The sequence below is a fragment of the Daphnia carinata genome, chromosome 10 (assembly GCF_022539665.2).
Source record: "Daphnia carinata strain CSIRO-1 chromosome 10, CSIRO_AGI_Dcar_HiC_V3, whole genome shotgun sequence".
NCBI lineage: Eukaryota > Metazoa > Arthropoda > Branchiopoda > Diplostraca > Daphniidae > Daphnia > Daphnia carinata.
Genome location: NC_081340.1, coordinates 4,529,487 through 4,547,410, shown reverse-complemented (window position 1 = coordinate 4,547,410; position 17,924 = coordinate 4,529,487). Strand labels below are relative to the sequence as shown.

The 17,924-nt window shown below is 41.4% G+C and overlaps 2 protein-coding genes and 1 long non-coding RNA gene across 6 annotated transcripts in view; 2 read left to right on the top strand and 1 right to left on the bottom strand.

Moving 5' to 3' along the window:
* LOC132088384 (uncharacterized) overlaps positions 1-17,924 on the top strand; it is a 62,336-nt gene that overhangs the window by 15,265 nt on the left and 29,147 nt on the right. The window lies entirely within an intron of this gene.
* LOC130703425 (transmembrane reductase CYB561D2-like) lies at positions 24-1,026 on the top strand. Its single transcript, XM_057524925.2, has 2 exons — positions 24-278; positions 352-1,026. Exons 1-2 carry the CDS (start codon positions 147-149, stop codon positions 859-861), a joined length of 642 nt encoding a protein of 213 aa, XP_057380908.1. The 5' UTR covers positions 24-146; the 3' UTR covers positions 862-1,026.
* LOC130703402 (protein sidekick-2-like) lies at positions 1,081-16,105 on the bottom strand. Of its 4 annotated transcripts, none has more exons than XM_057524892.2 (19): positions 15,862-16,105; positions 13,249-13,453; positions 12,874-13,167; positions 12,664-12,796; positions 9,140-9,348; positions 8,511-8,674; positions 8,195-8,381; positions 7,930-8,095; positions 7,643-7,794; positions 7,031-7,567; positions 6,778-6,933; positions 6,529-6,686; positions 6,316-6,442; positions 6,039-6,197; positions 5,795-5,947; positions 5,001-5,088; positions 2,615-2,864; positions 2,352-2,489; positions 1,081-2,257 (listed from the first exon to the last, which is right to left on the bottom strand). In XM_057524892.2, the coding sequence occupies exons 2-19, from the start codon at positions 13,361-13,363 to the stop codon at positions 1,571-1,573; spliced, it is 3,873 nt and encodes a 1,290-aa protein (XP_057380875.1). In that variant the 5' UTR covers positions 13,364-13,453; positions 15,862-16,105; the 3' UTR covers positions 1,081-1,570. The 4 variants fall into 4 exon arrangements, with proteins under 4 accessions (XP_057380875.1, XP_059353197.1, XP_059353196.1 ...); XM_059497214.1 differs by lacking the exons at positions 9,140-9,348; positions 15,862-16,105 and adding exons at positions 11,206-11,399; positions 13,664-13,983; XM_059497213.1 differs by lacking the exon at positions 15,862-16,105 and adding an exon at positions 13,664-13,983.

Genomic DNA, 17,924 nt, shown 5'->3' with positions numbered 1-17,924 from the left:
TTTTAAAATTCCACGTCGTCTGCCAGGTTTGTAGGTTCCACTTGAAATTCCAACGTGTCAGCTCGACTACTAAGGATATTATTTAGTTGTTTTCTCTTTACACCCTTGTTTTCTATAACATTATCTTCACACAGTTGGTTATAGAAATGTTGAATCGTAATGGAGTTCATTACGCATTAGTTCACGGAACTATAATTGGAATTACGGCATATCTTTCGTATCTGTCTGACCCGGGCTCTAGTCTTTTCAGCTGGCATCCATTTTTGATGGCGCTAAGCGTAATGCTTAACAAGTGTATTACTGTCCCGTAACTACATGGGCTAATATGTTTATATCTTCTTTCATCTGTAGATGCTGTTTTTGATGAATGAAGCTGTTTTGATTTTTTCTCCCCAGTGGTCACTCCTTCCCAAGAAATTTCACAAACAACTATTCATGGATTGCCATGTATATCTTCAGTTGGTTGCCTTAGTTGGAATCGTTTTAGGTTTTGCTGCCATTTATATGAACAAGGAAGACAATGGAAAGCCACACTTTAAAAGTTGGCATGGACTACTTGGGCTCATTCAAATTTTGCTCATTATAGGTCAGGCATCAATAGGATCTCTAGCTAAATATGCAAAACTTCTCCCTGTCAAACTGAATGTTGGCAAGATCAAGACTTTCCATGATTTACTTGGTGCAATTGTGATATTATTTTCTAGCATTAACATGGTCACCGCCTGTTTCACAAATTTTTTTGCATCCCAAACACATATCCTTCTCGCCTACTTTTTTTCTGCTGCCTTTGTTCTCATTTACGGATTTGTTTCTCTCCGTGTTTTTATGACAAACAGCCGAATAGCCCAGATTGTAAAGTAGGATTTGTCTGTTGAAATCGGAAGAAATATTCCCGTTTGATGATTTTTTTCCAAAACAAAAAATGACCTTAAGTGCAACTTAATTTGAACGCACATGTTTCCTCAGTGCTTCCCGATATTTTCTGTTTGTGGTTGTTACTCAATAAAAGGCAATTAACATTTTATACTCCTGTCTTATTTTTAAAAGTTGGTAGATGCTGTACACATAAAAAAAGCGCCATTATGACAGCAGAATCGCACGCAAACATATATTCAATGGCGAAAAAAGATATAATTGACAGTATGTACAAAATTGAAAAAAAAAATTTAATCACAAGGAACATATGCGAAAGTCACGTGCGAAACGGGATAAATGTAAAAACGCAAAAGCAATTTAAGTTTTATTTTTAAAACAACAATGAACTGTTTCATCGGGAACCCGTTTGAAAGGTAATGGTTCGAGGTCGCGATAGGAGCGGTGCCCGCACTGTAAGCTCCCAAAATGACATATTCGACTGATCGGTCGTAGGTTGGCCAGAATGGGAATGGCCGTTCACTGTAAGTCAAATTGGCGTTTGGTTTTTCGTAGGGAGCCTTACGCCCGACCTGATGACGGTTGTCGCTGGCCGGTGGAACGAAGCAGGCTTTAATGGAACCTTGACTGCATAAACCTTCCCGACTTCACAATCAACGACCTTTTGTACAACCTCCACTATACACGACGAGATTTGCTATACATAAGTCAATGAATGATTGGATTGTGTACCCATTTGAACATAATGCGTCGAAGATGAAGGGGGAGCAGTAGCTGCGACGCTAGCCCCTAAAGTGACATAGCCGTTCGTTTGTGGAGGACTCGTCGCGCTGGAAATGGTAGGCCGTTCGGCCTCAACAGACTCTTGATTTTTGAAGGCGACGTATCCCGGCGTGGTGGACGCCAGGAAATCGCTGGCAGGTTCAATAGTGCAGGCCTCGACGTAGCCTCCGCTACTGCCGCCACCGCTATTCCTTTTGAGTGGAACTATTTTAACCGGAGGTCGGAGGTCTCGTTCAGATTTCACAATCAGCGATTCGTTGCTTCCAACGCTTAGATTGGGGCTGGCATTAGGGCTTGAAGACGAGCTGTCGGGTGATTGATTGGGACCTAGTGTAACATATCCAACGCTTTGCGCAGGGGCTAGTGTGGCCACTGGGGCTAACCCAACGCAGACATAGGCATTTGGCAATTGCTGGTTCAAATCGGGTACACTACTGCCGTTGCGTTGGGCATCTCTCAGCTGCATAGCTGAATACTGGACACCATCCATATCTCCACGTAAGCCAACGTCAGCTACATTCTGCGAACTGCGGGCGATCGCCAATGGTTTCGCGAACGGATCCGACGGTGGATTAACAAAAACATCCGGGCTCGGAGAATTCTATTCAAACAACAAACAAGAAAGACGTTGAAATACATGTTTTCTTTCCAGGAAAGAGATCTCCTAAATAGATAATTATCTAGCGTTTGTTTACCGGTGCTTCGAGCTCAGCTCCAGAATCTGAGCTGGAGAGTTCACTGCGGCTGTTTCTGTGCCACGACAGCGAGTCTGGGCCCGAACTGTGTCCGCTGCTTCGGCTTTCCCTGTCTGCTATCGAATCGACCTCCTTTGTCTACATTCAAAGAAAATATATCAAACATTGATGTTTACACGAAACATAAATAGAGAATAACCGCGATGTCTGAGATTGCATTGTATCAGATATTGCATCAATCGCGTGAGAACAATTTCACGTACCACATTCGTTGGATTGGAAGTCTGAATTTTCTTCATGTCGATGACGGGCGGGGAACCACCGATGCGATTTATTTTGTGGTCCAACCGACCGTAATAGTTGGGCACCGAATTGAACCCAAGGCCGGCAACCTCTTTCTGGTGGCCGGCCACCTGTTTGACGTTGTCCGAGTTTGAAATCTCGGAATTGCCGGCTTTCTCCCACGGTAGAACAATTTCGGCTTCTCTGGCTTTCGTTTTCTGCACTTGAACCCTACAAACAAGTCAATCAAAAATTTTATTCGACTAGTCAACAATCAATGCTCCGAAACAAGAAAAAAAAGGGTCATAAAAAAAGCATAGCATTAAAGAACGAAAAAAAAAGAAAAGAAAACGGCAACGTCATCTGTGGCCCTAGTCAAGTCTCCATTAACTTGATTGTCAGTTGTGTTCTTTTCATTATTCTTTTGTCTACAGCGATGTAACTTCATTATCGTATCCTACGGGCCCGCCACGCCAGTACCAAGAATTCGGTTACGGCAATTTTTATCTAGAGACAAAAGGGCTGAACCTCCCTATTTCCATCAATGTTCCTCTTTATTCTTACAACAGAAATTGTTATTCTCTGTAATCTTTCAGGCTCATTTTTCCTATTTCAATCCTGCTTTGTTGTAAATCGTTAAACATACGCACTCTTTGTGTACTGCGTGGGCTGACCGTGTGAAAAAGGGAAAAAAAAAAAAAAGATAAACTCATTCCGCATCCACTCGGCGTTTCCCATTCTTCTTCTTCTTTTGTTGTTGTTGTTCCTTTTCAGTAGCTCATCAGTTGGGCAACCAGAAAAAAAAAAAAACCTTGGCATTGTCGCGCATCGTCACCGTTCGCCGAACGAGAGCCGACATGCTATTCGTTGCGTTACCCCCCACTAACTTTGCTGCTTTTATAATGACGCAAAAGAAAGACGGGACCCAAATTCTCTTCTACCCTTCTTTTTGTCATCGCGCATCATTAAGTCAGTTCCGAGGATTTACGACTATTGTTCAGTTTCAACCCTAAACGGTCCAATACGTGAACATTAAGAACACCTTGACTCGAGGCCTCAGATTTAAATGTGAGGACCAGCTTCAACGTTATTTTCTTCCGAAATTCGAGGTTACGCCGCCTCAAAGGTAAAATGAGATCCGGGACACGGTTGACAATGAATCACGTACGCATATTAAATAGTTTTTCCAGGTAGGAGAGGAAAAAAAAGAAAGAATCTTTCCATTTCCAAAAATCGCTGAGGGGACAACACACTCGAATGTCATGTTATTTTTATTTTATGAATAGAATTTATTGTTTGGATGTTTTCTCCCAGATGTCCCCGAAAAACATTCTATGCGTCTAAGTAGATACAAGGACTGTTTTTCTATTCCTTTTGAAGAGGGAAAAAAAAAAAAGATTTAAAAGATCAAGAGTTCGCCGAGTTCCTGTTGCGCGGCTATGAATGATGGGGTAATCAAGTCAAGAAAAACGACGTTTGAATAATGTTTAACAAAACAACCAGGGGTTTCCGACGGTGTTTAATCGCCGTCGTCGATCACGGGACACACGTTGGTCCCAACAATAGGAAGATGGAAAGATTAGAACGAAATAAAAAAACCGTGATTTCTCTGTCCGTTTTCTAAAGGCTTTACGGAGAAATTAGAAAACAATAGACGCCGATCCATTTTCAGTTCAACGAGAAAAAAGAGTCGATTTGGATGCTAGACATTACGTTTGACTCGTCATTCTACGAAATCACCGGCACTTCTTTCTGCCCCCCTCTTTTTATTTTTCTCCTTCGCTTTTCTAAACCCATTTTTCTTGGGAGTCGAGAGTCGGAAAGATGGGCGACGCCAGGAGGAGGCCAACACCATGCAGCGTGTGGGAAAGCCTAAGAGAGGCGCAGCGGTGCTCAACCTCCTCTTTCCTGCCTCAAACTCTCAGTCAGCCGATCAGTTATCTTTCGGCCATCCGCACTTAGTCGGAAGCCCATTTCTTCGAAATAATCACCGATTCTTGGAAGTGACGCAGGAACCTCAACAACTCAAGTTTATCCTTCAGGCCCCCCTCTTCCCCCCCCTACCTCTCATCTCACTTCGCTCCCACCCTTCCTCCCCCCATTTTTTTTTTATCTTCTTTCCTACTCTTGAAATCTCCTCCTCTTTCTGGTTCTTACGACAACAACGAGATGAACTGTCGTCCTAGACTTCAGTCTTCGTTCAGCTCGCCAAGTTTCAACCAGCTTTTTTCCCCCCTCATCTTTAGGTGGAGCATCACGTTTTTTGAAGTCAATACGGTAAGTCATAATTATCAATACAATTAAGTATGCGTACCACTATTTTCCCAATTGCTAATTCTACGTTGTTACAGGAGGATTGAGACTTACCGGCGCCCGATGAACATGATGGTGACGATCATGACGACGAGGAGAGCCGCACCGAAGGTAATGCCCAAAATCTGCGCGATGGAAAGTCCTGTTTGCAAGGAGAAAAAGAAAACCAGAAATTAGAATTAATTAAAGAATCATGTCAAGTGTGTCAGAAATGATTGATCTCAATAAACACAAAAAAAAACGCTAAATCTCTTTTTTGTGTGGCTATTCCATCAGTACCCCCGTCAAGTTTCTTTACAGAAGAATGATCTATTACTTCGAACTGGGATCGCATTTTTCTTCTTTCTGTTCGGTTATAACATTTTGCTCTTTATTAAGTGACGATACAAGCGCAAATACTGGTAAATGCTACATACGGGGAATTCCTATTTTTTTTTTCTCTAGAAAAGCAGAACGCGAGGAACACTATAACTATGTCAATCATCTGGCAAGATGATACATACTACATATAACTGTCTTTAAATAGGAGGAGGATGCGCTTCACCACCAAGGATGGTTAATCCTTGAATTCTTTTTGCGCACAAAACTAGCAATTACATTGGACAAGGGTCCGGGTCGAGCCCGGACAGACGCCCCAACAGGTTGGGCCAATGGTGAATACAAAGGGTAATAAGGATTCCAGGATTTGGGTATTTCATTGTACTGCTGTAGGGTTTGAAAAGAATGTGAGTGGCTTTCAAATGGGGCCTGCCACAAGGCTTGGTGTAGTAACGCAAAAGGAGGGACCATTTCAAATCTATGAACATGAACGACCTCGATAGTAATGTGTAACCGGGTATCGCTTATACCTTCTGGTTTGCATTGATAAATTCCTTCAACGCTCCACGGGCTTTCCAACAGTTCACCATTTTCTGCTTGATTTACGGTTTTGACGTGGACCTTCAGTTCCAAACCGGGCTGACAGACAGCGGACGTTTCAACCAGGCGTTCAGTTGCACTACCTAGAATTTTGTTGTTGTTTTTGAATTTAAAATGAAGTATCTGTCAGATGCCGTTCACGAAATTAGGGGCGTTTCAAATATGAGCACTAACCATAGGTGGAGAAGTTATGCGCGTTTTCGCCGCCAGTGATGCTAATAACGGACATGTAAGTAGGGCCAGCTAACCTCGTAGGTGGCAACCACTTGATTTCGATACACGAAGAATTATCCGCCGATGTTTTTACCGCAGGTTGTCCAGGCGCGCTGGGCACTGTTAAACGCCAGACACGCAAGAAACAAGGAAAAAGAAATGATTAAAATCAGAAATTTTTTACACGCCCCAAACAGAACAGTTCGATTCTATTCCGTAAATTTCCTAATATACAGACCTCCAATTTGCGTTTTAACAGAAACCGATTCAGACAGGTCTGAGCACAGCTTAGGGCTGTTGCTGGGGCTGTTACAGGCTTGAACCGAGATCACGTAACCGCTATAGCTCTCGACGTCCATAGTTGCCTGTTGCATTCGTAGAAAAATCACGTTTTCCAATGAACATCACGAGACTTTGGCTATTAAAAAACCATTATTGTTTTTCTTTTTACCGTCGTTTTTTCTGTTGTGGCCCACACGTTGGTGTCGTTACTTCTGAAAACTTGGTAGTATGTCGATGCGCCATTGGGAGACATAGGCGCACGCCATGTGATCGACAGTGAACGATTAGTCACCTCAATCAGGTTCAAATCTAGTGGCACGCTCGGTTCTGTTGGAAAGTTTTGAAAAAGAAAAAGGGCATGACACTCCTGACTCAAGTCACAGTTAAAAATAAAAATTTAAGAAAGGAGGTCACGTACTGCCTTCAGCGGTCCTGTTCATAATCGGGACGCTACTCTGTCCTTCACCGAACTGCGTCTCTACCGACATGACAATCTTGTACACGGTGAAAGGTTCGAGCTGGCCAATTACGTAACGATTCACCGTTGGAGGTACTTTAATAGGATCCGGATTGCCTAAACACAAGTCAATAAAAACGCGTTGTAAATATTATTTTAAAAAAAACTTAATTTTTTTTTTTTTTTTTTTTTTTTTTTTTAGGAATCAGTTTACTTTGGCAGTCTGGCTCTTCTTCCCCATAATTGTCGCCATCTTCAATGGGGCAGTAGTAGAGATTAAACGCGTTGATGATGCCGTTCTGAACAGAGCAGGGTAGGAGCCATGAAACGTCTAGTGAAGACGAAGTAACAGCCACGACCTCGACTTGCTTCACTTGGCTTCCGTTGCCATTGGCAATGACGATGCAAGTAGACCACACCATGCCACTGCTGTAGCTGCCCTGATTGGCAGCCACGGCAAATTGATAGTTGGCTCTAGGGTCCGGCACCGTGACATTGAGCGATGTGTCTGTTGCAGAAACTTCTTGCGTGTACAACTGACCCTCGCACTGCACCGGACTATCGCGTACGCTCCTACACCAGAATACCGTGTAGTTGCTCAGTGTTCGCGGGTAACTGAGTGAATCGTCAGTTCGAGCACGCCCGAAAGCAGCCATGCTAAGGCTTTTGCTGGGCACCGACGCAGTCCACTGGATGCCGAAAAACGTTTCGTTATAGGCAATTCGCATGACGTTCTCCGGCGGTGTAGGCACTGGAAAAAAAAGAATACAAATTCGGCATCAATATTAGGTCAAGTACGGATTAAAAACACGACAGGGGCACTTACTGTTGGCGGCCATGGGAATAAAGACATGAGACGACGTAGGGGAATATCCGACATCGTTGTACGATTGCAAAACAAATTCGTAAGCTTTGTCTCTCGTGAGATTGTTGAAAACGGCATTCGTTGTCTCAACAGAGCTGATATTTTTTGATTCGCTGGCATAAAATAATTGGAAGGGACGAGAAAAAAAACCCAACGATACGGTCGATTAAACAATCACAATGTCACGATAAAAACCATAATAATAAATAAATCAAGAAATAATAATAAATGCAAATTTGCGTTCCTACATGGTATTTTGTTGGCTATCCAGCATGGTAATTTCGTATCCTGTTTCGGGCCCATTTTCGCAATCGTTCGGTAGTTGTGACCAACGAATCGTGGCCGATCGCATATCCAACCGGTTATTGATAACCTCGAAGCTTCCCAACGATGTTTCGGGACCGCTACAGGGACCTGTGATTGACATTCCCAATGATAAGATTAATACACTTTCCCACAGTGACGTAAATTCCAAAGAAAAACAAAAAACAGAAGAATTAATTTGTCACATACGGTCAGCGGCTGTCTTGACGATAAGCATGGCCGCCTGAGACCAAAAACGTTCATCGTTTGGGTCAGCAGCTCTTGATCGTGCCCATACGCTTAGATTGTATTTGGTATTGGCGTACGGTAATTGTATGGCCAGGTCGTATTTGACTGATTTATTCGTCCATGTCAACGATTCGGTTTCGGGCACATTCTAAGGAATTCAACGTTGAAAAAAAAAAAAAAAAGTATAAATATGAGAGTTTCATTGCTTAGGGAATGTATGAAATTAATTTTCAGAGGAAAATGAAATTCTCAACAATGTTTCATTGACAAGTCTTACATGAAAAACGGTGCTGTCCACCCAGCTGGCTTGAATATGGTATGCGATTCTGAATTCCAATCCTGGAGGAAACAGTTGCAGATTGAATGGCACTCTCCATGTAATTTTTGCCGATAATGGCGTGGCCTCGGTCTGATTTAAATTCTCCATCCGGTTGGGGATCACTGTGCGTTTTCCAGAAATAATTAGATTATCTTTAGACAACCATTGCACATCCCCCAACTCTTTCCCACAACAGAAGAAAGATATTAAGCAATATTATTGTGTACCGTTCCAATATAATCTCGATAAATTCCAATCCCATCGCCCACATATGGAGGGCATATATATGTAGACTACCAGGGAGGGAAAAAAAAACAAACCCATCATGCAGTTGGTTAGTCCAAAAAAAGGGAGAAGAAAACAATAGAAAATTCAAAAGCCACCACACCAACCCACACTGGTCAAATTGTCTCAACACAAATGCAATGAAAAATAAAGAAAGTTTGCCTTAAATAAACTAGTAAGAATGTCAAATATGACTTTTTCCCTCAAGAAATAGAGAGAGAGAGTTGTAGAAAATGATAATGAAGAAATGTATGGAAAAAAACAACACAAAATGAGTAGTGTTCCTCCTTCCGGAAACTTACCGATAGCATAATTGTCTACCAATCCGAGGTACTGGGTCTTGTTGGCGGCCAATTCGTTGGACATGGTCATGGTAAAATTAAATGATTTCGCCGTGTATTGGTAGCTCGGCGTTGAACCTTCGCTCCATTCGCACGAGCCCTGTTGATCATTGGCGTCGACCGTCTTGGATAAGAAGCGGCGCGATTGCGGGCAGGGTGTTGTCATCCGCCTATTTGTGGATTGGACGCGTTCGAATGGATTTGTTTTTTTACATGTACACAAAGCTTTGAATTAAAAACAAACTGTGGTCTGACGTAAATCATTCAAAAAATTGATCAGAGTGGGTGAGCTTTCTTCAATGTAACAAATTTTAAAAACAATTCTTAGTTTTATGTTGTCGGCAGCTCGGATAACGCCACTATCGGATAACATCCCGAAGTGGTTAAAAAGAACACGAGAGAACATCGACATTTGCTTCTCTTCCCGCCTGCCTTTCTCACTAACGAAAGACGCACGTAATCAAAAGAGGGGCAAGTGCAACAAGAGTCGACTTGCAGCTTCGGACGTCATCGATCAATAATCTCTTTGGCTTGTCACCCTCCCACCTCCCCCTTCCTGCTTTCCCACAACACCTCGCAGAGGCGCATAAATGAAAAACGCATATTTAATTGCTCATGTGCAGTGATCCTTTTAAAAAACAAACATCAACTTCTATTTGAGACTATTGGATTTTCTAAAAAGAATTTCAACACGACGCTGACATAATAAAAACAGCGGATCTGTTTTCGGGGAAAATTCGGGCCACGAAATCTCGAAAGACAAACAAATGATTCCTAGACCGGATGACATTGGAAGACGCAAATCTGATGACGGAACGGAAAAAAAAAACGGATAAGTTGAGTTTCCTATTCAGACAACACGTTTCATTCCACGAAAATCCCCCCGTTTCCAGAGAAGAAAAAGGCCAAAGCAAGAAAACTTCAAATCCCGCCGTATCTATTTAAATACCAAACGGAGGGTGACGGACGATGACCGACACCCGACACGTTCAAGCGCGACGAGACGCAACAGAACTAGAAAAAAAAATATTTCCTTGTTATGCATTTTTTAAATATCTACGCCTTTTTAGAAGATGATCCCAAGTTTCATATTTGAAGCCCACAAAAAAAAAATATAAAAAGGCGCAAGCCGGCGAATTCATCGGAATACACACTACTAGTTTGATGATGGATGACACCGATTAATCGCTCACATGCGTGACATGCAGAGAAAAACTTTCGGGTGCAGCCCTTACCACCCACCCTTGTTGCCCAAAAGGGATTTTCTGGAAAAGGAGACGGATCGGAAGGGGGGGAGGGGGAAATCGGTTGTTGACCTATGATAAACTTAATCTACGTAGAACATAATTTTTTTTCGAAAATGAAACGATATTTCCTAACTTCAAACGAAAAAAAAAAGCGAAATGCTTCTAAGAATGCGTTAGTCTTTCTCCACACAGCGTTAAACAAGAAAAGAAAAAAAAAATGGTGAAACCCAAAAAATAAAAAAACCAAAGAGAGAAAGGGGTTATCAACCAAACCGATCGTTCAAAAAAGAAAACATTTGGATCGTTGTCGAGACCCACACGAGAAGAGACTCATCTTGAAAGCCAAGCAAACATTGCAATTTTCTTTTGTACGTGTGTCTGTGTGCAAAATTTGTCTAGCTCATTCTGATTCACACTGTACCCCAAAGGTTTTCTTTTTACGATCGGCCATAACATCTCCAAATGTCCAGACATTGAGAGACATGGCTGTCGGGACGCCGTTTGTTATGAAAGTCTCAAACGGGTAGGAGAAAGTTGTCAATAAGGAATTTGTGTTGTTTCCAAAGAAAAAACCACGCACCGAATAAAGCCACAAAAGAGATCCCAAAATGCATGCAAAAAATAATCCAGAAGGAAAAAATAAAATCCGAGTTGTTGGTTTGTTTGGGAGAGGAAAAGAGAACCGGGATAGAAAAAAAAGTAGAGAGATTAGAGTGATAGGCTGAGGTCAAACAAAAGAAAAAAAAAAAAAAATAAGTATGAAGATTGACAAAGACTAACTGTGAGCATCGATATCAATGGCTGCAATGTGCTGTTTGACAGGGAGAGCCGGCGGCAGAGCATTGGCCATGTCGAAGACGAAGCTGAAGTTGCGCAGACTGTTGCGGTAGTATGGGCGGCTGTCGAGCGAATATATGCAACTTCGCGTCCGTTGCCCATTTTTTTTCGCCAACGTTTTATACTCGGGACACGGACTTCCCGGCCGAACGTAGTGCAAGAAATTTGGAAATGAAAAACAGAGAGGAGGTGGAAGTAGGAAACAAAATGATAAGGACGTGTACAAAAACAGCACCGAAAAGTTGTTGTGTTTTTGGTGTTGATTGATCATGAAAAAAAAAAGAACAGATGAACGAAGAGCATTCAGGACGAATTTTGTTTTAGAGGAATGTCAGGGTAAATTTGAAAAAAAAGGGGAAAAAACAGAAAAGAAAAAACGAGATTAGCCAACGAGAAAAACGTGGACATGGAAGCAACCAGAAATTGAAAAATAAAAAAGACAAAGTTACAAAGTTTTTTTTTAAAAACGTATCATTGTGGTGTTGGGGACAAGTGAAAAATAGAAGCGCTCGTGACACAGTTGCATAGTAACGATTAAAAATCCCAACTGGAACTCTCGAATTTTAAAGAAATAAAAATAACGGGCGTTTTTATAGAAGAAATTTGATCAGATTCGTAGAAGGCCGTGCAAAAAAAAAGCTTCTGGTAACATATTTCATTCACATTTAGGTCACGAAATAAATAGTTAAAAAAAAATATTAATTTAAAAATTCAAGTTGCGAAATACGGCGAATGAAACGTACAAGTGCGGATGTTGCTTTTAAAGGGGTGTGTGCTCGTGCAAAATGTGTGTGCGTATTTCTTTTTTAAGGAAGAGAATAAATGTGTGTGTTTAAACATATGTGAAAATGAAAGAGCAAAGAGAGTGACGGGAAAGGAATTTAGACGTTTGAGAACATTGGCGTAAGGAAAAAAGAGGTCCCGAAAATGGGAAAGATTTTTGTTCCCTTTTTTTCAATTTTCGGAGGGGTTTATTAAGACATATCCATGTTTCGTGATTGCTCGATGCATCACATGTCAAGGACATTAGAACTAGCAAATTTCCAAATCCAACCGAAGGGGGAAAAAAAACGACAGTGAAAGGTTTTCGCTGTCACTTAGAAAACGATGGAGGTGGGACGGCGGAAGGTCTTGTTTCGTGCGCAGTCTACACAAGGTAACCATGGATCGAAAATTTTGTCTGAATTTCGCATACAGTGCGAGGCTGAACAAACGAAAAAAAACTCGTTTTTTTTTTATCGAACCAACAATGCTGACTGATAAACCCACGGCACACAGTGTTGATCATTTTGCTTTGTTCTTTGTTTGCGAACATCCGTAAAACCCACTCTGACTCTTTTCGGAGCGATGAATACGAAAACAAAAAAAAAAAACTAACCAAACTGAAATGATGGATCTTACCTCGATCGCAACAAAACTTTGTACGATAGGGCGTAAGTAGTTTCGATTGGGTTGTGCGGCTCGCGCCAAACGCATTCCAGCCGCTCCCAGTTGTAGGAGGTGCATTTAAAATCCGTCACGTCTTGAGGAGGATCTGCAAAAGAAACAACCAATGCTTTATGTGTTGTGGCGACGGGTGTGGTTCGTGTCAAAAGAGAAACGAGCACTTACATCCAACGTAGACATGGCGAACGCAGATACCAGTCGCATGATTCTGCTTGCAAGTAACTCCGTAGAAGTCGTGCGGAGGGCTATTGGGGGACACTTCGGACACTGGTACATAAAGACGAATTGCCGTCTCATTAAATTTTTTCACTGTCGGTTCATGTGCCAGTTTATTGTCAATGTAGAAGCTAAGGTTCCGCCAAGAGCCACCTTGCCCATCTGGGTGTGATGTGTTGAGGACACAGAACATTTCCCAGGGTTTACCCTTTTCAATGTGCAGATCTCCAGGTGGTGATATCCCTGGCAAGGTCAATAGATCATGTTACAAAGCCTGTCAGAATGATTTAGAGGCATGCACAAGCCGTTTTGACAAGTACTCACATCCCGTAGACAGGAATCCAATGTTGCAGTCATTGGCAAGGGCCGTCTTCCACAAGATTGTGATAATTACACAAACAAGGCAAGCACGAAGGCCTTTTTTCAATAGTCTCGACATTGTGTTTGAAAATAGAGTAGAATACAGATGGATGTGGGAATCAGGGTGGACAGCTTTTGCCAGAGAGGGTTCTCTCTAAAGCATCACCATCTAAAATATTCACACAGCAACAAGAACAAAAAAACTGGTTAGGTTGGTCAAGTCACTTCAGGGCTTAACAGCAACAGGTCTTGGTAGAATCTAATGCATATATTCTGACAACAACCTTGAACACACAAAAAAAAACAGATACTTTGGAGATAGGCAAAAAAAGAAGCGAGCGAGGAATGTGACTTAATCGCATAGAAAAATCGAAGAAACCTGAATATGTATGAACAATCCATCTCCAGACAACATAAAGAGCACAAGATGACAATCCTTTTGCTCACTGAATCAACCGAACTGGCGTCAATGCACAATTGATGCCAAGAAACGTCAAGGCAACAACTCAAGTTTTTCGTCCAAAAAAACTCACATTGGATGTTTATATGTTTACCCCGATAGAGATTATGTTACAATCCAGATAATTACACAGCACGTTCAAAAGTTCAATTGATCTAGATTTTTGTGACGACTTTGCGTGAAGAAATGTGAAGCAAATCTTTCGTGGAAACTACCACTGAGCTGTTGCCATCTTAAAATGGGGTGGGAGGCTACGCTAGATGTCTGGTGTGTATATACCCTTGGGTGAGCAACGTTGCCATTTTGAAACACGCATTATCGATCCCGTTTTCAAAAGATTCCCTTTTTTTGCGTCGTTCAATGAAAAAGAAATCTATGGTCTACGTGTCAAAAAGGAAAAACCCTTAAAAAGAAAAACGAATGTAATTAATAAGCAGTCCAAGTTATATTTACTTAACTGGTTCGTGAAACATCGAAAGTTTCGAAACGAACATTTTTTGAAGGAAAGAAAAATCTTGAAAAACGAGTTGGATATGCGTCTCTCTCTCTTTTTCGAATGAGTCAGGACAACGATTCAGCCAGCAGGCAAGTTTTTTTTTTCGTTTTTTTGGCATTCGCCTCATGCTGCTTACAGTTACACTGCGTATAGAAAAATCGACCCTGCAACTTTACTCTCTAATTTGGTGTCTGTTCCCACTATACTTCCACACGACATTAATTAACAAACCGTAAGCCTATTGGAAAGAGACACCAGGTCTTCAGACCTAAAGGTGTCTAAAGTAGAACCCAACCGATTGTGTCGCTCTTTCTTTTGTATTTCTCCATGCAGAAGAAATTCAATGATAAATAACGACGACCTCAATATTTACGGAGATGGGTATATTCGTGATCACACGGACATTGCCTGTACCTTTAGTTAACCCCAAGTTACTCACGCGAAAATTTCGTCAGCCACTAGCATGTCAGTGTGTCTACCACCATGGCCCCAAGTTACTCTTTTGGCCATGTTTCTAATCCCTTTTTTTTGGCTTTTCTAACCACGCTCGTGGAACCAAACAATACAAGTAAACCAATCAGACAGAAATGATATCCAGGTTGGAAAAATTATGTTTAGAGACGTGACCGCATCGTCTAACCCCTAAGCTGTGTTGATATTTAGGCTGGCTCAATGTTCTTATATTATTCTTTAATCTATGTTTAGATGGCCTTGCCTGAGCGCGTGAGATGTCGAGACAGGACTCCTTTATTAAAAAGTCGTTGGCTCCCGTTGGTGTATAAGCTCTTTCGAAGCGTGAAAAAAGAGAGAGAGAGAGAGCTGAGGGGCTCTCTCGTCACCATCTAACTTGTATCCGCAGTGCTTCATTATGCATTCGTTGTGATCACAATCGTGAATTGAGGAGAAAAAGAGAGAGAAACATCGCAATGCCTCCAACCGGTTTTCACTCAGTGATATTAAGGTCGGCCATGTTTGAGAGCCAGGAGCTCCTCGGCAAGTATCCTTCTACTTCATTGCTGGCTTGAAAAACCATTGCGTGTTGCTGGGACCCTAAGTTTCAAGCAGTAGAAGAGAGAAGTCGACGAATGCGCCGTTAAATATAAACATGCACGCGCGCAGTGCTGATGTGTGTGGGTGTTGTTGATTTTGGAAGACGTTCTCTTCTTTTCTTCCTTGTTACTACGTGAACATTTGCCAACAGATTTTATATGTATATATATTCCTTAGACTCCACGACTACTACTATTTCTTACGTCCAAAGTGATTGAACGCATTCTTTAAAAATTTTGGGAGTGCTGCAGCCCTCAACCCACCCACCGCCGTTAGATAATTTAGACGTGAAAGGCGCAATTTAAAAAATCTCCAATTTTTTTGTGATTTCGTTTTCAACAAACCAGACGCAAAAAAATCTGAATTTGAGTTGCTAAGTTCAAAAATAGCTAGACCACGCTCTTCATGGCCGTCCTTGTTTCGACATTGAAGAATCGCAACTTTGAAAAGATTTCTGCTTTCATAACGAGCAAAATAAATAACTCCAGCTTTGAGTTCAAGTATATTACCAATTCTTTTAGCTCCCGGTAAAAGCTTGGCGAGAGAAAGAAATACGATGTTCAAGACGTACCATTCGACTGCGAAGAAATCCGACGATCCCAAAGCTTTTGATCACGCGGGCGTTTCGCAATTGAGGTTGCGAAATTTCTCTGGTGTTTGTCAGTCCGTTAAGGTTTTAGATAATGTGCAGGAAAAAAATCCAAAAAAACAACAAACAAATATATAGAACCTAAGCCACTGATAGTGAAACAGCCATAAATTTTACGACGATAATATAGCACAAGTATCTCTTTTTTCTTTTACGAAGAAAGATAAAACGTGAATATCACTGACACTAATGTATCACTGAAAAGTTTAGCTCAGTGAAAGCCGTAGTCGTCTGATCGGTTCTAAGCGGGAAAACGTACTGACTGATGTCCAAAAGAAAGACACGGAAAGGGTCTGGTTAAATTTCTAATATGCTGCCATCTGGCGGCGAGATAATCTTTAACCGTAAAATAACATCTTCACCTTGCCACATTGTTCTCCGCCCTCTTTCTTTTGTTTTTTCCCTCGTTTTTTTTTGTATACAGTGAGCTAGCTCCTTTCAATGGCGACAGCCATTTTCAATTCTTTCAGTTCAGTGCCTCCCTTGTACTTTGCCGTCCTTTTTTGCGCGTGAAAAATGAAAAATGAACCGGATCTTCGCACAGCCAAGTACACGTTCTTTTTTTTATGACCTTTTTTGAAGAGCTGCTTGAAACAACAAAATATTGGGGAAAAATTGTAGTTGCAATCCAGATGGACCTGTTTCTCATCTTAACTACCCCCATGCAAAAAAAGAATCGGTAAATTCAAATCGGGAAGGAAAATTGTTGAGAAAAAGGAGCAACCAGGTTTTGTTTGAAATCGGCAGCTGGAAACAAAAGAGCGGATTATAATTGGAAAAATCTTCATGCAAGGGTTGACCATTGAACAGCACGTATAAAACTAAATGTTTAAAACCCGAATAGGCAGAAGGGAAGTGAAAGGAAGAAGAGAGCCATGTTTTTGTTGGTACATACTCGTCTCTCGTTTCCAAGAATTCTATTTCAAACAAAAAAGCTAAACAATTGCCGACGAGTCGGAGAGACGTGAGCGAAGACAAACCACAAGAAAAGAATTCTCGTCCTGTGCTGCACGGGGGTTTATATATACATCCACATATTTTTTTATTTCAATGTCTTGAAAGTAGAAGAAGTTGGGCTTTTCCATATGGCGAGAAAAAAAGAAGTGGTCTTTCCGAGAAAAACGTTTGAACAGCAACAAAATGCGATATTCATTTGTCTTCCCCCTATATTCCTTCCACCATTTTTGTATCACAATTTTCGGGTGGGAGTATTCCTTTATAAACCATAGAAAAACGACATTTCTCTTCCCCCCCCCCCTTTAAAAATGGGTATTCAAGAACAAATTTAACAAAAAAAAGCTGTTGCTATACTAGGAGCCACCAGGTATAAGGAAAAAGACATCACAGTCGTGCGATTTTCCTTACAAAGAAGACTTGAATATTGCCCTTGTTTGTGTACAAAGGTATTTTCTTTTTTTTCCCGTATATGTAAATATATAGCTGTCTAAGAGGTTATGCTTTTAAAGTGGGAGAGAGCAGGGGACATTTCTTAAAGTGCATCTCGTGATTCCCTGATAGGGTTTGTCGATAAGGATTTTCTTTTTTAAATCAAACTTTTCCTCTGATGGTTTTTTTTTTTCGAATGAATGTTAAAACATCTATTGAGCTCCGGAGGATATTTATACAAGGTCTTCCCCCCCCCCCTTTTTTTTTTAAATATATATTTTGAAAAATTTAAAAAAAAAGGGAGTTAGTTGATGACATTTGGACCTGTTTTGGCTGGTTCCCACAGGATCAGATTTTTTTCCATTTCTATCGGGCGATAAAAACGAGGGGGGGAAACTGTCGCACATGTCGTGGAGCCCTTCCACGAATTTACAGGAAATGTTTGTGTAAAGATTTTCGTTATTCCCCTCTCCCAGTAAACCATAATTAAGTGCACGCGACGGAAGGGGCTGACCCGTCCAGTGAGTTTAAATGGTTGAAAGCACACGAGAAACACAGGGCGCATATATATGCTCTTCTTTTCACATTCGGTTTAAGGA

Bases quoted from the DNA above. Each gene is read 5' to 3' on its own strand.
- LOC130703425 (XM_057524925.2), top strand. From the start codon at position 147: ATGTTGAATCGTAATGGAGTTCATTACGCATTAGTTCACGGAACTATA. The intron at 279-351 runs GTAATGCTTAAC...TTTCATCTGTAG, and splicing joins CATTTTTGATGGCGCTAAGC to ATGCTGTTTTTGATGAATGA.
- LOC130703402 (XM_057524892.2), bottom strand. From the start codon at position 13,363: ATGTCGAGACTATTGAAAAAAGGCCTTCGTGCTTGCCTTGTTTGTGTA. The intron at 13,168-13,248 runs GTGAGTACTTGT...TGACCTTGCCAG, and splicing joins TGGATTCCTGTCTACGGGAT to GGATATCACCACCTGGAGAT. The intron at 8,096-8,194 runs GTATGTGACAAA...TGTCAATCACAG, and splicing joins CGTCAAGACAGCCGCTGACC to GTCCCTGTAGCGGTCCCGAA.